Source organism: Hyperolius riggenbachi, chromosome 4 (genome assembly GCF_040937935.1).
Source record: "Hyperolius riggenbachi isolate aHypRig1 chromosome 4, aHypRig1.pri, whole genome shotgun sequence".
Classification (NCBI taxonomy): domain Eukaryota; kingdom Metazoa; phylum Chordata; class Amphibia; order Anura; family Hyperoliidae; genus Hyperolius; species Hyperolius riggenbachi.
In genome coordinates this window covers 388319465-388339118 of record NC_090649.1, presented here as the reverse complement: position 1 = coordinate 388339118, position 19654 = coordinate 388319465, and the positions used below count along the sequence as shown (strand labels likewise).

At 44.2% G+C, this 19654-nt stretch overlaps 1 protein-coding gene across 1 annotated transcript in view; it reads left to right on the top strand.

Moving 5' to 3' along the window:
• The window catches only part of RMDN2 (regulator of microtubule dynamics 2), a 113214-nt gene that overhangs the window by 25348 nt on the left and 68212 nt on the right, over window positions 1–19654 (top strand). Inside the window, exons 3-4 of the mRNA XM_068232144.1 lie at window positions 3531–3729; window positions 11731–11833. Coding sequence (XP_068088245.1) covers window positions 3531–3729; window positions 11731–11833 — 302 coding nt within the window. The remainder of the gene's footprint in view (window positions 1–3530; window positions 3730–11730; window positions 11834–19654) is intronic.

Below are 19654 nucleotides of genomic sequence, written 5' to 3'. Positions count from 1 at the left end.
TATATATATATATATATTGTTTAGGTGCTCCCCTATTCTGCTCGACAGGGTTCTCTTGGTCCTACCCACATAATTCTTCCCACATGGACACACAAGACAATATATTACCCCTTTGGTGTCACAGGTGATGATGTCCATAATTTTAAATTTGTCCCCTCCACCCGTGACCTCAACAATTTTCCTATACCCCTTAGTTCTTCTGCAGTTAATACAGCGTCCGCACTTCACAAACCCTCCTCCCCCTCTACTTCTGTCCCCCCCACCCTGGCCACCAGTTTCCACCTCCAACCTGAGGCCTACACTATTTGATTTTCTATAAATGAAAGAGGGATTAAGGGGCAAGATCGAATTTAAATGTTTATCCTCTCTCAAAATGAGCCAGTTTTTAGTAATAATATTCCTGACCCTATTACTCTGCGCCCCATATCTCAGACTCAGTTTCAGGGAATGATCCTCAATACTGCAATATTTATTCTTTTTTACTAGTAGCTCTTCCCTATTGATAACGTCCACCTGCTCTCCGGCCTTCTCCACAATAAAATTGGAAAATTGTTGAGGTTACGGGTGGAGGGGACAAATTTAAAATTATGGACATCATCACCTGTGACACCAAAGGGGTAATATATTGTCTTGTGTGCCCATGTGGGAAGAAATATGTGGGTAGGACCAAGAGAACCCTGTCGAGCAGAATAGGGGAGCACCTAAACAATATATGTAAAGGTTGGGAAGGGCATCCGTTGTCCAAGCACTTCAAGATTTTTCATAAATGGTGTATTTGGGAAATTGTGTATTTTGGGATAGAAATAGTCCATGGGGACCCCAGGGGGGGGGGGGGGGTTATGGCCTGGATGATTAATTGGCTGCAAATAGTGTGGTCATACTCACTCACTTGTGGGGGAGGATTATCTGATTCGGGCTGATTTGTGTGGTGGGAAACGGGGTTCTGGTTCCCTAAGAGCGACTGGTTACCCATTGTTTTAATTTTGTTCATCTGATGATTGATTATTCATATATATATATATATATATATATATATATATTATAGATTTTTTTTTATATATAGTATATTAACCAGCCGGGCGGTATGGACGAGCTCAGCTCGTCCATCACCGCCGGAGGCTGCCGCTCAGGCCCTGCTGGGCGGATTTCCACGAAATAAAAAGCAGTACACGCAGCCGGCACTTTGCCAGCCGCGTGTGCTACCTGACCGCCGCCGCAGCGCGGCGATCCGCTGCGTGCAGCGGCGAAGGAGGGTCCCCCCAGCCGTCCGAGCCCAGCGTAGCCGGAACAAACAGTTCCGGCCAGCGCTAAGGGCTGGATCGGAGGCGGCTGACGTCAGGACGTCTGCTGACGTCCATGACGTCACTCCGCTCGTCGCCATGGCGACGAGGTAAGCAAAACGAGGAAGGCCGCTCATTGCGGTCTTCCTTGTTAATTCTGATCGCCGGAGGCGATCAGAATGACGCGTCCGGAGCGCCCTCTAGTGGGCTTTCATGCAGCCAACTTTCAGTTGGCTGCATGGAATAGTTTTTTTTTTATTAAAAAAAAACCCTCCCGCAGCCGCCCTGGCGATCTTAATAGAACGCCAGGGTGGTTAACTGTTTCCCTATATTGGTTATGTTTTATGAATAATCGCTTTATTCAGTATTCTAAGATATAATTGACATCCCTTACCGTGTGTAGTTAATGGACTTTATACCAGGATTGTCCCTGAATACAATGTGAATACTGGGAACACTGTCTCTTTAAATGATCAAAAAGAAAAGTAAAGTTGGGGATCTTTGAATATAAATATGGCCACCGGGAACTGCTGATCCAATAATTCTGATGAAGACTGCCGAGTCAGTTGAAACATGTTAATCAGTTGGGTTTGATTTTTGGAAAAGTGACAAGGGGCACCCCGTTCATTATCCGGACACCGCTGCCTGCACCCACGAAGTGTATATTCACAGCACCACACAGGATTGTAGGTGGAACGCAGGGAAGCAGCATCAACAGCAGAGCTGAGATGCACAGGTTGGTGACGTCTCCCCTGCAGAGTCAGTAGACCGGAACGACCACCAGAAGAGAAGCGTGAGCGACGCAGCCGGCGCAGGGCCATCCATAATTGGAAGTGACTTGTGTGCCTCCGTGGAAAGACATGCTAAGCGGTAATCAAGCCTGGATGACCAGAGAGGAGTGCGGATCTGATATACGCAGAGCGGGTTGGTGAGCATACCTCCAGTGTATTTAGTGATCTCCTAATACAAACGGAGTATTCTGTGACACTTGCGGTGAGCACATCCCGCAGTACGGATTTTACTGCTAGGAATACACTTGTCTCTCTTGGCAATTGGCTAAAGTGATCAGCATAAGGGACTTCACCTTTATCAATATCACTATGACTCTTGTGATATAGATACATTTATATATATTTTTATAAACTTTTATTAGTGTTAAGCTATGCATATGCACAATTTTTTTGATTTTTCTTAAGGGAACCAGATCACCCGTGTATGATTGGGAATGTGGAGGAGTGATGTGGTCCATGAATGAATGAGGAATTTTCCTTAAAGCTGTGACATACTTTAGATTAAAATTATCCTGCAATTTTGCACAATAAAGAATTTTAACCCGTAAAGGGGAACTGTAGCAGGTGTTAATTTATATGTATAATACTTTCCAGCGCACCTTATACTCTATATAAATAATTAGATCCAGGGGCGTATCTGGGTAATATAGAGCCAATGGCAAACACTGAAATTGCGCCCCCACCCCTGGTCGGAGCCCCTTTTCCCTGTAAAAACTGCATCCTCTCTCGTGTCCATGTGTTATGGTTGCCTGTTTTTTGGCTCTGGATATTGCTGAAGTTACTATTTTAGAAATCTCTTATTTCCTCTCTGTCCTCTTTACACTAAGCCAAGTGAGCCCTACATACATAAACGAAGTAGCCATGTTCTCCAGATAACAGAATTGATGTAAATTCTGAGTGACAGGAAGGAATGGGGCGTAGCACAGAGGCAGATAGCTGTGGCGCCCATGGCAGGAGCCATGCCTGCACCCCTCTAGATACGCCTCTGATTAGATCCTTACCTATGTAGATGGAAGGCTGGTTCCCATACAGCCTTCCCAGTGTTCCCGCTGTTCTCTCTGTGCACTGCTGGGCCCCGGTAAGATTCTACAACCAGCTTCCTCTAATAAGGCGCCTGCCCTTCTCGGGCAGCCTGCCGAAGTTCCTGCTTCCCTGAGTACTTCCAAAGACGAGGGTATCTGTACTGCACACACAATTGCCAATTAATGACCCATTCTCGTCCTCCTTTCCAGGGAACCTTTTCACCTGGCTGCCGGTGCTTTACCCTCTGTGGTTCACCACTCCACAACCCAAGATGCTCTGCAGGAGTAAAGGACCTTTGTTTCTAGAACAGGGAAAGATCCCCGGAAGCTGAAACTGTCCAATTTTCGGGGGAATATATAATGAACTGAATAACTGAGAACTTTCAGAGAAAGATTCCATTTATCACCTTTGCTAATTGTGTTCCTTTTCCTGGCAGATACCTCACTGCTCAGACTGATACAGAAGCAGAGTCAGAAGATGAGCCAGGAGTGGGAGTTGGTAAAGCACAAAGCAATACAATCACAGAAGAGGAAGCGGAGCTACTTTCTGTCCTCCAGCAGGCAGACACTAGCCACGAAGGTCCAGACTCTGAGAAGCAGGAAGGATTCAGGATGATGATCAACAAGCAAGAGAAGGTAAGGGTACCCAGAACATACCTAATTAACCACTTGAGGACCGTAGGCTTTACCCCCCTTAAGGATCAGACCCTTTTTTTCCATTCAAACCACTGCAGCTTTCACGGTTTATTGCTCGCTCATACAACCTACCACCTAAATGAATTTTGGCTCCTTTTCTTGTCACTAATAAAGCTTTCTTTTGGTGCTATTTGATTGCTGCTGCGATTTTTACTTTTATTTTAATTAATTAATTTAATTATATTCATCAAAAAAGACATGAATTTTGTCAAAAAAAATGATTTTTTTTTAATTTTTTGTGCTGACATTTTTCAAATATAGTAAAATTTCTGTATACATGCAGCACGAAAAATGTGGACAAACATGTTTTTAATTAAAAAAAAAAAAACCCATTCAGCCTATATTGATTGGTTTGGGTAAAAGTTTTAGCGTTTACAAACTATGGTGCAAAAAGTGAATTTTCCCATTTTGAAGCATCTATGACTTTTCTGACCACCTGTCATGTTTCATGAGGGGCTAGAATTCCAGGATAGTATAAATACCCCCCAAATGACCCCATTTTGGAAAGAAGACATCCCAAAGTATTCACTGAGAGGCATGGTGAGTTCATAGAAGATTTTATTTTTTGTCACAAGTTAGCGAAAAATGACACTTTGTGACAAAAAAGAAAAAAAAAAAAAGTTTCCATTTCTGCTAACTTGCGACAAAAAAAAAAATGAAATCTACCACGGACTCATTATGCTCCTCTCTGAATACCTTGAAGTGTCTACTTTCCAAAATGGGGTCATTTGTGGGGTGTGTTTACTGTCCTGGCATTTTGGGGGGTGCCTAATTGTAAGCACCCCTGTAAAGCCTAAAGGTGCTCATTGGACTTTTGGCCCCTTAGCGCAGTTAGGGTGTAAAAAAGTGCCACATGTGGTACCGCCGTACTCAGGAGAAGTAGTATAATGTGTTTTGGGGTGTAGTTTTACACATACCCATGCTGGGTGGGAGAAATATCTCTGTAAATGACAATTGTTTGATTTTTTTTACACACAATTGTCCATTTACAGAGATATTTCTCCCACTCAGCATGGGTATGTGTAAAAATACACCCCAAAACACATTATACTACTTCTCCTGAGTACGGCGATACCACATGTGTGGCACTTTTTTGCAGCCTAACTGCGCTAAGGGGCCCAAAGTCCAATGAGTACCTTTAGGATTTCACAGGTCATTTTTGTTTCTAGACTACTCCTCACGGTTTAGGGCCCCTAAAATGCCAGGGCAGTATAGGAACCCCACTAATGACCCCATTTTAGAAAGAAGACACCCCAAGGTATTCCGTTAGGAGTATGGTGAGTTCATAGAAGATTTTATTTTTTGTCACAAGTTAGCGGAAATGATTTTAATTGTTTTTTTTTCACAAAGTGTCATTTTCCGCTAACTTGTGACAAAAAATAAAATCTTCTATGAACTCACCATACTCCTAACGGAATACCTTGGGGTGTATTCTTTCTAAAATGGGGTCATTAGTGGGGTTCCTATACTGCCCTGGCATTTTAGGGGCCCTAAACCGTGAGGAGTAGTCTTGAAACCAAATGTCGCAAAATGACCTGTGAAATCCTAAAGGTACTCATTGGACTTTGGGCCCCTTAGCGCACTTAGGGTGTAAAAAAGTGCCACAAATGTGGTACCGCCGTACTCAGGAGAAGTAGTATAATGTGTTTTGGGGTGTATTTTTACACATACCCATGCTGGGTGGGAGAAATATCTCTGTAAATGACAATTGTTTGATTTTTTTTACACACAATTGTCCATTTACAGAGAGATTTCTCCCACTCAGCATGGGTATGTGTAAAAATACACCCCAAAACACATTATACTACTTCCCCTGAGTACGGCGATACCACATGTGTGACACTTTTTTGCAGCCTAGGTGCGCTAAGGGGCCCAACGTCCTATTCACAGGTCATTTTGAGGCATTTGTTTTCTAGACTACTCCTCACGGTTTAGGGCCCCTAAAATGCCAGGGCAGTATAGGAACCCCACAAGTGACCCCATTTTAGAAAGAAGACACCCCAAGGTATTCCGTTAGGTGTATGGCGAGTTCATAGAAGATTTTATTTTTTGTCACAAGTTAGTGAAAATTGACACTTTATGAAAAAAACAATAAAAATCAATTTCCGCTAACTTTTGACAAAAAAATAAAATCTTCTATGAACTCGTCATACACCTAACAGAATACCTTGGGGTGTCTTTTTTTCTAAAATGGGGTCACTTGTGGGGTTCCTATACCGCCCTGGCATTTTACGGGCCCAAAACCGTGAGTAGTCTGGAAACCAAATGTCTCAAAATGACTGTTCAGGGGTATAAGCATCTGCAAATTTTGATGACAGGTGGTCTATGAGGGGGTGAATTTTGTGGAACCGGTCATAAGCAGGGTGGCCTTTTAGATGACAGGTTGTATTGGGCCTGATCTGATGGATAGGAGTGCTAGGGGGTGACAGGAGGTGATTGATGGGTGTCTCAGGGGGTGGTTAGAGGGGAAAATAGATGCAATCAATGCACTGGGGAGGTGATCGAAAAGGGGGTCTGAGGGTTTGGCCGAGTGATCAGGAAGCCCACACGGGGCAAATTAGGGCCTGATCTGATGGGTAGGTGTGGTAGGGGGTGACAGGAGGTGATTGATGGGTGTCTCAAGGTGTGATTAGAGGGGGGAATAGATGCAAGCAATGCACTGGCGAGGTGATCAGGGCTGGGGTCTGAGTGTGTTCTGAGGGTGTGGGCGGGTGATTGAGTGCCCTAGGGGCAGATAGGGGTCTAATCTGATGGGTAGCAGTGACAGGGGGTGATTGATGGGTAATTAGTGGGTGTTTAGGGTAGAGAACAGATGTAAACAATGCACTTGGGAGGTGATCTGACGTCGGATCTGCGGGCGATCTATTGGTGTGGGTGGGTGATCAGATTGCCCGCAAGGGGCAGGTTAGGGGCTGATTGATGGGTGGCAGTGACAGGGGGTGATTGATGGGTGGCAGTGACAGGGGGTGATTGACAGGTGATCAGTGGGTTTTTACAGGGAAGGACAGATGTAAATAATGCACTGGCGAATTGATGAGGGGGGGTCTGAGGGCAATCTGAGTGTGTAGGGGGGTGATTGGGTGCCCGCAAGGGGCAGATTAGGGTCTGATCTGATGGGTAACAGTGACAGGTGGTGATAGGGGGTGATTGATGGGTGATTGATGGGTAATTAGTGGGTGTTTAGGGTAGAGAACAGATGTAAACAATGCACTTGGGAGGTGATCTGACGTCGGATCTGCGGGCGATCTATTGGTGTGGGTGGGTGATCAGCAAGGGGCAGGTTAGGGGCTGATTGATGGGTGGCAGTGACAGGGGGTGGTTGATGGGTGATTGACAGGTGATTGACAGGTGATCAGTGGGTTATTACAGGGGAGATAGAGGCATACAGTACATGGGGGGGGGGATCTGGGGAGAATCTGAGGGGTGGGGGGGGGGGTGATCAGGAGGGAGCAGGGGGCAGTTTAGGGAATAAAAAAAAAATAGTGTCGACAGATAGTGACAGGGAGTGATTGATGGGTGATTAGGGGGGTGATTGGGTGCAAACAGGGGTCTGGGGGGTGGGCAGGGGGGGGTCTGAGGGGTGCTGTGGGCGATCAGGGGGCAGGGGGGAGGGGGAAATCAGTGTGCTTGGGTGCAAACTAGGGTGGCTGCAGCCTGCCCTGGTGGTCCCTCGGACACTGGGACCACCAGGGCAGGAGGCAGCCTGTATAATAGGCTTTGTATACATTACAAAGCCTATTATACTCACGGATCGGCAGAGATTTCTATTCCTCCGCCCGCCGGCACTGCTAAGTGGCCGGCGAGCTGGAGGCTAAATCCCAGGCCATCGATCCCCGGCGGAGGATCGCGTCACGGATGACGCGATCGCTCCGCCCATGCCCGTACAAGGACCGCCGCCAATTTTACATGCGGCGGTCCTTGCGGGATCCACTTTCCGGCCGCCCCTGTGCAGTGGGCGGTCGGGAAGTGGTTAAAACACATCTGACCTGAAGCAAAGCAACCTAAAGTAAGAACATTTATGTTCATGCTGGATCCACATACCTTTGTGTGTTGTCTCCCCGTTCCTCCTCGTGGCCATAGTCACACTTTGAAAATGTAAGTTTTGGTTAAAGTCAAACTTTTCAGACAGGAGGAGGCAGGCTTGCTGTGATGTTCTCTCCTTTTACCATCCCACTCCCTCCACCTCTCTGCCCCATTAACTCCCCATAAGAGGATTGAATGGATGAGTGATAGAAGGTAACATCACAGCAAGAGTTACTGACTTTAGCCAAAAGTCAACTTTTGTGATTATGGGGACTAGGAGGGCATGAGGAGAGGCTTGGACAACGTACAAGGAATGTGGACCAATCATGAACATATCTCTGTACTTACCTTAGGTAGCACTGCATCAGGCCAGTAACATAAGACCAATGGCAGATCTACCATGATGTTACCTGAGGCAAATATTTCAGAGCGGCAAACTGATAAGGGTGCGGCGGCGACTGTTGCCATGCGATTGAAACTTTCAATCGCATGGCGACAAGAGCGGCGGGCGACAGTTCGGGGTGCGCCCGCGTGCAATGGCCCATACTCACGGGCGACCTGTCGCCGCAACACGCGCGCGCCGCGTTTTGAGGCGACAAAAGTCCCTCGTGAGTATGGGCCATAAGATTCAAACACATGCTAATGACCTAAGTGTTGAAACTGTCATGGTTTCTGACTTTCTGTAACTTTGAGCCACTCTCCCCCATCCCCCACACACACTGAGCAGGAATGATGAGGAACAGGCACACTTGCCCACTGAACACCAATAATAGCCAGGTGCAGTGACTGGTTGGGGGGTGTGATACGCAGTATGTTGGGGTATTTTTTTTGTTTTAATCTATAATGCCCTCTGACACCAACGATGATACATGGAGGCAATTGTTGCAGTTTCTATGTAGGGTGATTGCTGTGTGTCATATGTGGGGTAATTATTGCATTTCAAATGTATGGCAAGGGGAGAAGGGGTGCTCACACTCCAAGCTGCTTACACAGCTGAATGCTACTCTAGGGCAGCCAGGACTGCAGACAGAGGCACCAGGGGAGTTGGCATAGAGGCTGGACAATTTCAGCAAGGGTTTCAGCTGGCTAGAATAAGAATAAAGAGGAAAACTTTGCATAGAATTTAATGAAAGTCAATGGGCAACGCATACCTTTTAAAAAGGTTGTTGGTGGTGTTGAGGTGCGCATGCGCAGAACGACGGAAAATAACGGGGGTCGCCAGTGACATACTTCCTGGTGGCGACGCATATGAGCCCGTTGCTGCACTCTGCTGCAGGGTCATATGCTTGTGGTTTTGTGCATTGCAATGCGGTGGGGGTGGGGCATTGCTTCGCAAACACACACCACAAGTGTAAAATCAGCCTTAAAGTGTACCAGAGCTGAATCTATTAAAAAGTTTTATACATACCTGGGGCTTCCTCCAGCCCCATCCGCTAGGATCTCTCCCATGCCGCCGTCCTCCGCTGTCTGCAGCTTCGGGAACCGGGTCCCGTCACTTCAGCCAGTGGTGGCCAGTCTACGCAGAAGAAGTGTGTCCTCTATGTATCTCTTCAGCGGTTGTTGGAGAGATACGCAGACAGCGCACTTCTCTTACATCAGACTGGCTCCGACTGACGGAAGTGACAGGACCCGCTACTGAAGCTTGCGGGTAGCGGAGGACGGCGACATAGGAGCGATCCGAGTGGATGGGGCTGGAGGAACCCCCAGGTATGTATAAAACATTTTAATAGATACAGCTCTGAGTCCCTTCAATGACCTACTGCAGTAGTAAATTCATATACTGTATTTGGATTAACTTCCGTTTAAAAGTACACATACTCTGTTCTTTTTGCGCATGTGCCATACATGTAGGCACAAAAGTCAGCGGTTCTACTTACCTTCTCTAAAATGATGTAGTTCTTTCACCATCTTCGGCTTACAGGTACCAGGAGGACTAGTAATTAAAATTGCTCAAGATCTGTTCAGCCAGCAAAAACTATATTTGGTAGGTAGATTAAAGCGGACCCAAACCAAACATTTTTTTTTAAATTCAAAATATTTAGTTGCACCACTCTGACACATACAAAGATAAATAAACACTCATTCAAGCCTATAAGCATTCCAAGCGCATGCTTTTCACCCTTCTCTTTTCATGACTAGGGTTATACAGGTGGCAGCCATTAGCAATTCCTCCTTGGCCAGACACCTCCTACTCCACCAGTCTGCCGGATTCTGTCCCGGCAATATGAAAGGAAGGGAGGGGTTCCTTCAATAAATGTAAAGTATTTTATATTTGTCATCATGCAGCAAAAAAAAAAGGCTGCTATTTGTTATTATAATTTAGAAAATAGATTTTATTTTTGAAATCGTGTATTTTTACTTTGGGTCCCCTTTAACAGGTTATTTGTTGCACTGATTAAGAGCCTATCTTTTCAGCTACCTAAAGTGGCTTTTAGGGACCAGAAGTTCTCAAAGGGTACCTGAGATGACATGAGATAAACGTGTATGTACAGTGCCAAGCACTGTATAGCTATTCCGTGTTCCTTTTCTTCTTTTTTTGCCTGAAAGAGTTAAACATCAAGTACACAAGTGACAGTTTTTCTCCATTTTGACCTAGTCGGACTATAGTGTTACTAGGGTTGTCTGTAATTAAAATTCTGATAAGCACTTACTGGCTGTGGGAAGGGTGGGGGGTGCTTTAATTTACCCATCCTCTATAGCCGAAGTGCTCTTCTCGTGTTCCATGTCACTGCCATGTTTCCTCCTTCAACCAGAAGGAAGAAGCATGGGAGTGGTGGAACGCGAGTGGAGGGCATCGGGTATAGGCGGCGACATAGGTAAGTTAACCCCCCCACGGCCAGTTAGTGCTACTCGTAATTTCAATTACGAGCAACCTCAAGTATAACCTTCTTTACCTGGCAGAGGATAGCTTCTGAGTGCTGGGTAGAGACAAAAAGGTCAGTAGTTCATATATTTTAGCTTCTGAGACACTGAAAGACTGTATCAGGCATATGACTATACAACATTAAACATACTTTTTTAGCTGATACACAGGAAATAGGAAATAACACTGGGGGATTCTAAAAAAAAAGTAATTTTAGTAATAGGAGGATAGATACAATTGTTTCTCATATACAGTTGTTTATCTCATAAATTTGTTTATCCCTTAAGTTTAAAGTGCACCTGTAGGGGAAAATTGAGCCCCAAATGGATACTCCACTTAATCCTTAAGCTTACCCTGTCCTTCTCTACTGGCCTGCTTTCAATGTCAAATCACTTAAAAGGGCTTGTTGACAGCTTGCGCATGCGCAGTAGCAAGAACCCTTTCGGGCTTCGGCAGAAAAAGTCAAGCCGAATCAGGTCCGTGTTACTGCACAGATGAGAGCCATCTCCGCCTGCGCAGTACCACAGACATGATCAGACTCTGCTTTTCCTCCGAAGCCCGAATGGGTCAGTGCTATTGCGCCTGTGAGCTTTGGGGGTCTCGGTTTTGGAGCAGCCTGGCAGAGGGAAGCCTCTGAAGTATCCAATTTTTTTGCTGTTTTAAGCTTACAGGTTTACGTAAACTTCACCTTGCGTTTCCTTTACCATGCCTGCTTGTACCTGTAGACTCTGGGTAGCGGAATAATTGCATCTCTTTAGAAGAAATCAATCATGTTACTGACTTTTCCTTTATATTAGATATTCAGATATCAGTGAGATAAGTATCAGTTACACTTACTCCTTTAATTAGTGGTAACCTGAAAACTTTATAATGTATCATTTTTTCGGTAACCTCTGGTTAAGGAGTTGATCTACTACAACAGTAGTTTTCATCCTCGCTTTGGTTATCAGACATCAGTGACATTCTGGGCAAAAGTCTGTACAGAATGTTACTTGTTCAATACATCCATCCCTAAGTTGTTATTCTCATCATTTTGACTTTCTTTTTTTTACCAGTTTGGAAACAAAGTTGAGTTCCTATGGAGGTTGGCGCGGGCCTACAGTGACATGTTTTTTCTTACTAATGATGCAGAAGAAAAGAAGAACTATGCAGCTAATGGTAAGCTTTATGTTGAAAATGTGGCCAAATTGCACAAGGCTTCGCTGAGCTCGTTACATTTGTTCCTCAGTAAAACACTGCACTGACAGTAAAACAGGTGAATAACTGGTGGAGCGCCTCAAAGATAAAGTTAATCCAGAAAAATTCTCTTGACAAGTGCACTGGCACCCTTGTAACAAAGATGGACCAGTCCTTGAATGGGGCATCCACTTCAGGTTGCCTTGCAGGTAAACACCACCACCTCACCCAACAGATGGTGCACGCACCCTTAAATTGCGACCATCTAGGAGATGGGGTCTACAGCGCTTTGAACCATGAGTTTAATTTGAATAAAGCCTCCCTTTTACCACTAATTTAGCAACCCTAATTTTACCCTAGGGCATAATCCCTCAGTGGTGGAACTCTTAGAGCTTTCAGAAAATGAGAAAATTTCTGATCTATGGCTAAACAAATTAGTTACCCCATTTAGTCTATTAAAAATCTCCACACAGAGAACAATGCCAACAGCCAGAGTTCCTGCACATTCCTCTTCACTACCCCCACCCTGTCCCCTTTGTTTCTCCTTCAACCACCATTGCTACAGTGGGTGCCACTTCAGTATATCGGCGCAGCATGTCTGTACAGTGTTTCCCTGCAGGTTGGAGCTTGACAAGTTCCTCTTATAGGAGAGGTCCAAGCTAAAAGAAAAATCAACATCCACTTACCTGGGGCTTCCTCCAACCCCTGGCAGCCATCCTGTGCCCTTGCCGTAGCTCTGCTGGCTCCCGGGAGTCTTCCGCTGCAGAAGCCGACCTCGCTAGGTCGGCTTCTTGTGCGCTCCACGGCGCGGGTCACGTGGTCTAGCCGACTTCATCAGGTCTGTGCTGCGCAGTATATACATCGACTTCTGTAGCGGAAGACACCGGGAGCCAGCGGAGCTGCAGCGAAGGCACAGGACGGCTGTCAGGTGCTGGGGAAAGCCCCAGGTAAGTGGATTTTGATTTTTCTTTTAGCCTGGATGTATCCTTTAAATAAATATTGTTAGCATTTGGGAATAATGAGCTGGTTTCCTCCGTAGCAGCTGCCAAGTACCTACCCAGCGGCCTATCAGACCATGCCCCATTAGAAATCACCTGCTTACTACCTGCAACCATCAATCAATCCCTTTGGAGACTTAATCCTAAGTGGATAAATGATGATAAAATCTCCCAAAACATTACATCTACCATTAACCAATACTGGGAAATAAACCTAGACTCAGCCACTACACAAAATACTTTGGACGCCTTTAAGGCTACAATAAGAGGGGAATATATAAACCAAATTAGCATTTGTAGAAAAGAATATAACGCTACCTTAAAGACTTTGACAGAAGATGAGGAAAAGGCGACACAGAGCTTTGCCCTAACCCCCACTGACAGTACATACTCTGCCATGATGCAAACCAAAAGATCTCTTAACCTGCACATGACGGACCTTACTAAAACTTCCCTCATAGAATGGCAACAAACCACCTTTGAAAAAGGAGATAAAAATGGTAAATTATTGGCTAATATAGCGCGAGATCCACTTGAGCACTCCAACATTCCTGAAATAAAATCACTCACTGGTGATATCATCTCGGCCCCTAAAGATATACTGGCTAGATTTCATGAGTACTATAAAAACCTATACGCTTCCCACTTCAGGGGTACCACCTCTGAGCTTACTGAACTACTAGGGAACATACAACTACCTTCTTTAGAAGAAGAAGTGGCCTCTAGTTTAGACACAGAGATAACAGAAGAGGAAATCTTAGATTCTATCCTTTCTTTCCCCCCCAAAAAATCTCCTGGTCCCGACGGGATCCCCATTGAATTCTACAAAAGATTCATGCGAACTCTAGCTCCCCGTCTTAAAATAACTTACAACAAATGTCTGGCTGATGGAGAGCTTCCCCATAGCTTTTCACAAGCCCATGTGATCCTCATCCCCAAACAGGACAAAGACCCCCTGGAATGTGGCTCTTACAGACCCATCTCTCTCCTCAACAATGATCTTAAAATCCTTACCAAAATTCTGACCACTCGAATAAACAAATGTATCACTGACCTTATAGACCCTGACCAGACTGGCTTTATGCCACATAAGACCACAGACATTAATCTCAGACGTGTGTACACTCACATTCAACTTTCTGAGGGCCTTTCCTCTTCGCGTGCCTTAGCCTTTTTAGACATACAAAAGGCATTTGATTCGGTGGAGTGGGAGTACCTGTGGGCCACGGTCTCCAAATTAGGATTTGGTCCCAAACTAATTTCCTGGCTTAAAACCATTTATAAATCCCCTGGTACTAAGATTAAAATTGGGGCGGAAGTCTCGGAAAATATACAGCTGGGTAGGGGCACCAGGCAGGGATGCCCCCTCTCCCCGGCCCTCTTCGCGATGACTATGGAACCCATAGTTGCTGCCATTCGCCAGCATCCATCTATATGTGGCTTTCGTGTGGGGGGGCTGGATGAGAGGGTGTCCCTATATGCTGACGACCTAGTCCTTTATCTTGAATCCCCTGACATCTCTATTAATGGAGTGCTTGAAATTGTCAGGGTTTTTTCCCCGTTCACTGGTCTGCAGGTGAACTGGGAGAAATCTAAAATACTCCCTCTGGGCAACACACTTTTAGGTTCCACCCCTCTTGAGGTTGTTTCCAGGACAAAATATCTTGGAATTACGATTTCGAGTAATTCATCAGACTATTTCTCTGACAATTTGCTCCCCCTGATTCAGCTCACCAAAAGAAGACTTCTGGGGTGGCGTGGTCTTCCTTTGTCCTTGATTGGCCGAATCAATTTAATTAAAATGAAGCTTCTCCCCAAATACTTATACTTATTTCGCAACAGCCCAGTTTGGGTCCACAAAACCTTTTTCAAACAGCTCAACTCTATTCTGTCCAGCTTTATCTGGCATAACAAAGCTGCCAGACTGAGTCTCAAGAAGCTTCAACGGCCTTGGGCGGAGGGGGGCCTAGCTTTCCCAGATCTACATAAATACTTTATAGCCAGCCAGCTGGTGACTGCCCACTGGTGGCTGAAGCAGGATAAGACTAACTCTGCCATGGTACTGGAGGCAGCCCTACTGGGCTCGTACCAAGCACTGGCCGAAATCATTCACCGTGGTAAGAAGGCACCATACCCTCTAACGATCAACATGAAGGTGGTGCTACAGGCCTGGAGTGTGGCACAAACCTGGCATTCCCCCTCTCAAACCACGTTCTCTCCTAACCTCCCGCTGTGGAATAACCCCTCTTTACCCCACTTCTTCATGATCCCAGACCCGATAATTTGGATTAAAATGGGAGTAACATGCCTAGAGCATATAATTACATCAAGAAGCTTAACGGACTTTAACACTCTTAAAAACACCTTCTCACTTCCTAACCACTATTACTTCAGATATATACAGCTAAGACATGCATTCGCGGCGCAGTTTGGACATGAGCCAGTCAAATTGATTCCCTCTGCTATAGAGGATGTAATCGCAAATGAAAATCTCACCAAAGCTATCTCTAACATTTACCAAAATATAATTTTGATTACCGAGCCTCATAAAACTACTACTTACAAAAGGCCGTAGCTTAAGCTCATACCCGACTTAGATGATGAGGATTGGGAAGATGCCTGGATTAAACCTTTCGAATATTTGATCTCCACCAGAGACAAATTAATCCAGTTTAAAATCCTCCACCAGGCATACCTGACCCCATCCAAAATACTTAAATTCGATAACCAAGGCTCAGGTCTTTGCTGGCGCTGTGGTGCTGTCCAGGCTAACTTTGAACATATCTTCTGGGAATGCCCTTTGATTGCTACACAGTGGAGGGATATCTGCCGGATTGTTGGGTCGGTAACCAAAGCTCACATTTCACCTGAACCAATGTTTTGCCTACTTGGGAATATACATACCCTTGCTCCAACCAGAGCGCAAAGGAGCTTAATTGGCCTACTCCTATTCTACTATAGAAAAGCGATTGTACTTAGCTGGAAACAACCTTCTCCACCATCCACTCAGTACTGGAAAAAACTAATAAATAATTCCCTTCACTTATACAAAGCTGCTTATATTGCAAGAGGCTGTGCTCATAAATTTAAAAAGGTTTGGGGCCCCTGGACGCTGAATAAAGATACCACATAACGGTAATATACCTCTTGGAGTGGAAGGGGGGGGGGGGGGGGGGGGAATATGTCCCTTTCCAAATATGTTCATTGTCTCTGTCTCCTCTTACATATTAAGAACCGCACTACATTATCCTCTGGTTGACCTGGGTGGTGTCCCTTTTTTTTTTTTTCTTCTCTTTTCTTCCTTCCTTTGTGGGGTTAAATTGGGTTGGCTATAGGGTTGTTACCGAATCATTTGTATTCTGTTTCTCAAGACTGTGCTCTGACCATCTCATGTGATCGAAGGATTATACATCTTTTCTTGTAGCAAGTTTTTCCTTCTCACCTCCTCACCTGCGTGTGCTGGAGCTTGGGTTTAAATGTATTTACATGTTTTGTAATGTTTTAAAAGAAAATCTTTAATAAAAAGAATTTACAAAAAAAAAAAAAATATTGTTGATGACAATAAAACATTGGTGTCGTAGTAAGCTTTTTCATAAATTTTTCAGCATAAGGGCTTTTCACACTTAGTCCGTTGTGGCGCAATGGACAATATTACTGCATCCCAACGCTCCCCAACGTTACTAGCTGGCTGAGCGAGACCGGAGGATCCGTAAGTGACTCCAAGGGCACAGGAGAGCTGCAGGGGGCTGGTAGAAGCCCCAGGCAAGTAAAACTGATTTTTTTTATTCCTGGCTTAAGGGCCCGTTTCCACTACTAAGTGATGCGAATGCAGCTACCTAGCCGCATCGCATCACTTCCGCATCTCCCGATGCGGAAGTGAATTGAAGAGATGGGACGCGGCTGCGGCCGCGCGAGAGCCTAGATTCTCGGATCGCTCCGCACAACATGCACGTAGTGAAAGCTCTTCCATTGCTAAGCATGTGTTTTAGGACACCCGCGGTGCAATGCGGCTATGTAGCCGCACCACTCCTGGTGGAGACGGGCCCTAAGTGTCTCACTCTATGGACACACCGCAATGGTGCCGCGAAGTTTGTCAACTAAACTTGCACAGTGTGAAATGGCCCTTAATGTAAAGAAAAGGTAAAGGACCTGATGCTCCTTCACAAATTTCTATGTTCTGTTGTATGATCTCTCCCCCCCTCCCATTTTTTTTCTTCCCTAATGGATTGTCCATGAGATGCAAAGAAAAAAAAAACAGTTTTTCATGCAAATTTTATACGTTTATGCAAATTTATATAGCTTGAGAATTATGATTTTGATTGGTATAAATTCTAACAGCATTTGTATCAAGTCTGAAGAAGCAAGTTGTATACTTGCGAAACAGCTGTCAGACAAACCCTCACCCCCCACTGCTGACCACTCTGTAACCCGGCCACAATAAAGGGATTTTTATGCAGCAGTGCCCGCATCTCTTTTTTCTTCAGTTACAGTTTTAGGTTGAACAGAAGACATACAGCCATCCAGTTCAGCCAGAATACTAAATCATTGTGCTTACCTACCATGGTTTTTACAGTCTTCTCTGGAGTTCTCACCATAATTGTCATTTGTCACCTGCCTGTGTGATTTTATTGCATTTTGTGGGGAAATCTTCTGCGAATCTGATTGCATTTTGTGGTCGGCCGGCCCTCCACCACCATGTAATCTGGAAAAAAAAACGGCCCTCCATGCCCGCGAAGTTGGACAGCACACTGCTAAGGTCTTGTATATTTGGCCCCACCCATGACCACGCCCACATGCTGTTGTGATCGTCCTCTTTTTTGGAAATCAAAATATGGTCATCCTATACAGTGACCATCTCTAGCGATAGTGATTAGTATATGAAATAAGAGTTATAGAAGTATTACTTCCAGGCCTGGATTTACCATTAGGAATGATCAATGAGATTCAAATTCTTCTGAAATTATGCAATTTTTTTTCTTGTTCTGCTCAAGACAAACTAAGAATTATTAAGAAAATAAAATAAAATCCTAGATTTTCATTTTGACTGAGGCAGAGAGGCTCTTAGTTGAGCAGGGAAATAATTATAAAAACAAACAAGTATCTGTAATATTTACTGGTAATGGTTTCTATATTCAGTGCAACTGTTTATGATTTTGAAATTCCATTTTACATGATACCATTGTTAATATTTGTGTAAACCAGCTCAGTATGAAATGTAAAAAAGAATATATTGAGACGTATATAAAAAAGACACATGTGCCATCTGCTGGCAAATTGTGGTAAGAAAATAAAAGGAGAAAGATTGGCATGATGTCTGTAATTACGTGCTGCCTGTGTTGAGCTGCGTTGTTTGTTTGCACAGCAGTAGTAGTAGAGTAGACTATTGTACTGTGTTAGCTATCAGTTAAAGTAAATTAATACACTATCTGGAAAACTGATAGAATCTCTGCAGTTCCTCTTGCTAGTAAATAGTTTCCCTTGGTATATTTCATAGAGGTTGTCTGTTTTTTTAAAAAACACTAGGAATGTTATTGAGCTCTGAGAGATGTTCAGTGAGCCATGACAACTTTACCATGTGATATTATTGTGGAAATTGGGGAGAAAGGGCGATAATCTGTTGCTATTTGCTGAGGGTCATGGGACTGCCTTATAACATATACCTTTTCAAAGTTTAGGCCTTGTTTGACATACATGTATTTTTGGGGTTTTAATGTTCAAAATCAAAAAATGGGAACAGGATTTACATTTTGAAGTACAGTATATGAAGCATTTAGTTATGTAGAAAGCCAAACAATATGACTGTGATTGTAATCTTTGCAAACAAATATCCATATGCAAGTATGCCCCAATAGAGGCTTGGTAGCCACATAAATCGATGAATGTTGGCAAGACCAATGTACATTGATATGACCACTCTTCTCATGTGTGATCTGAAATCAAAGTAACATTTTATTTCCACTTTCTTTAAGGAAAAAAATAAAACCATGAAAAGGAATTATCTCTATACATTTTCTAGTATTTGTGCAAGCTGTATAACACAGACATGCCAGTTTGTTGTGTAATTACTCTTGACCTTTGCATGTGTTCACTGTAACCTAGCATTCCTGACAACTGCTATTGAGATGGGAGTGTATATATCTGCACACTTACAGGATCCCTCTTCCCTGTGTAATAAATGTATAGATGCTGTAAGGTGGGTAAAAGGCTGCATGAATTTGTACTTCCTGTTTTGCACAAACTTCTGAACCACTGACACAAACAAAGGAGAAATCTGGGATTGTTTTTACACCAACTAATACACTGTTGCCATGGTTCTCAGCAAGACTGCAGTTAAAAATTGAAAAATTGTGTTCTACTGTAGCCTATTACATAACAGCTTGTGTCGTAGTTTTCATACTAGAGTGACCCTTCAAAATATTTTATAAACAAACAGTCAATTCATATTAGCTGCCCATGATTGTTGCTGTCTCCAGCTTTAAGCTGTGTGCACATGCTATATTTTCATTACCATGTAAATATAAGAGAGTAGCAGGCTGGGCACATCCAATTAAAATGCCTGTTTATTGAAAAAAAGCTTAAAAACGCATACACATCCACGGCAGAGGCCACAAGGAGAGAGAGGGTGTACAAGCTACACAGACATCAGTTTGGCACCCTTAGCTGGGGTGCTTTATCAGGACAGGATGCCAAACTGCATGGACAGTTCTCTGCCAAACTGCATGGATATACTATGATCAAATGTCACTTAAAGCAATCATTGTCATTTTCGGTAACAAAACTCTAACATCTCTAACAACAGACTAAA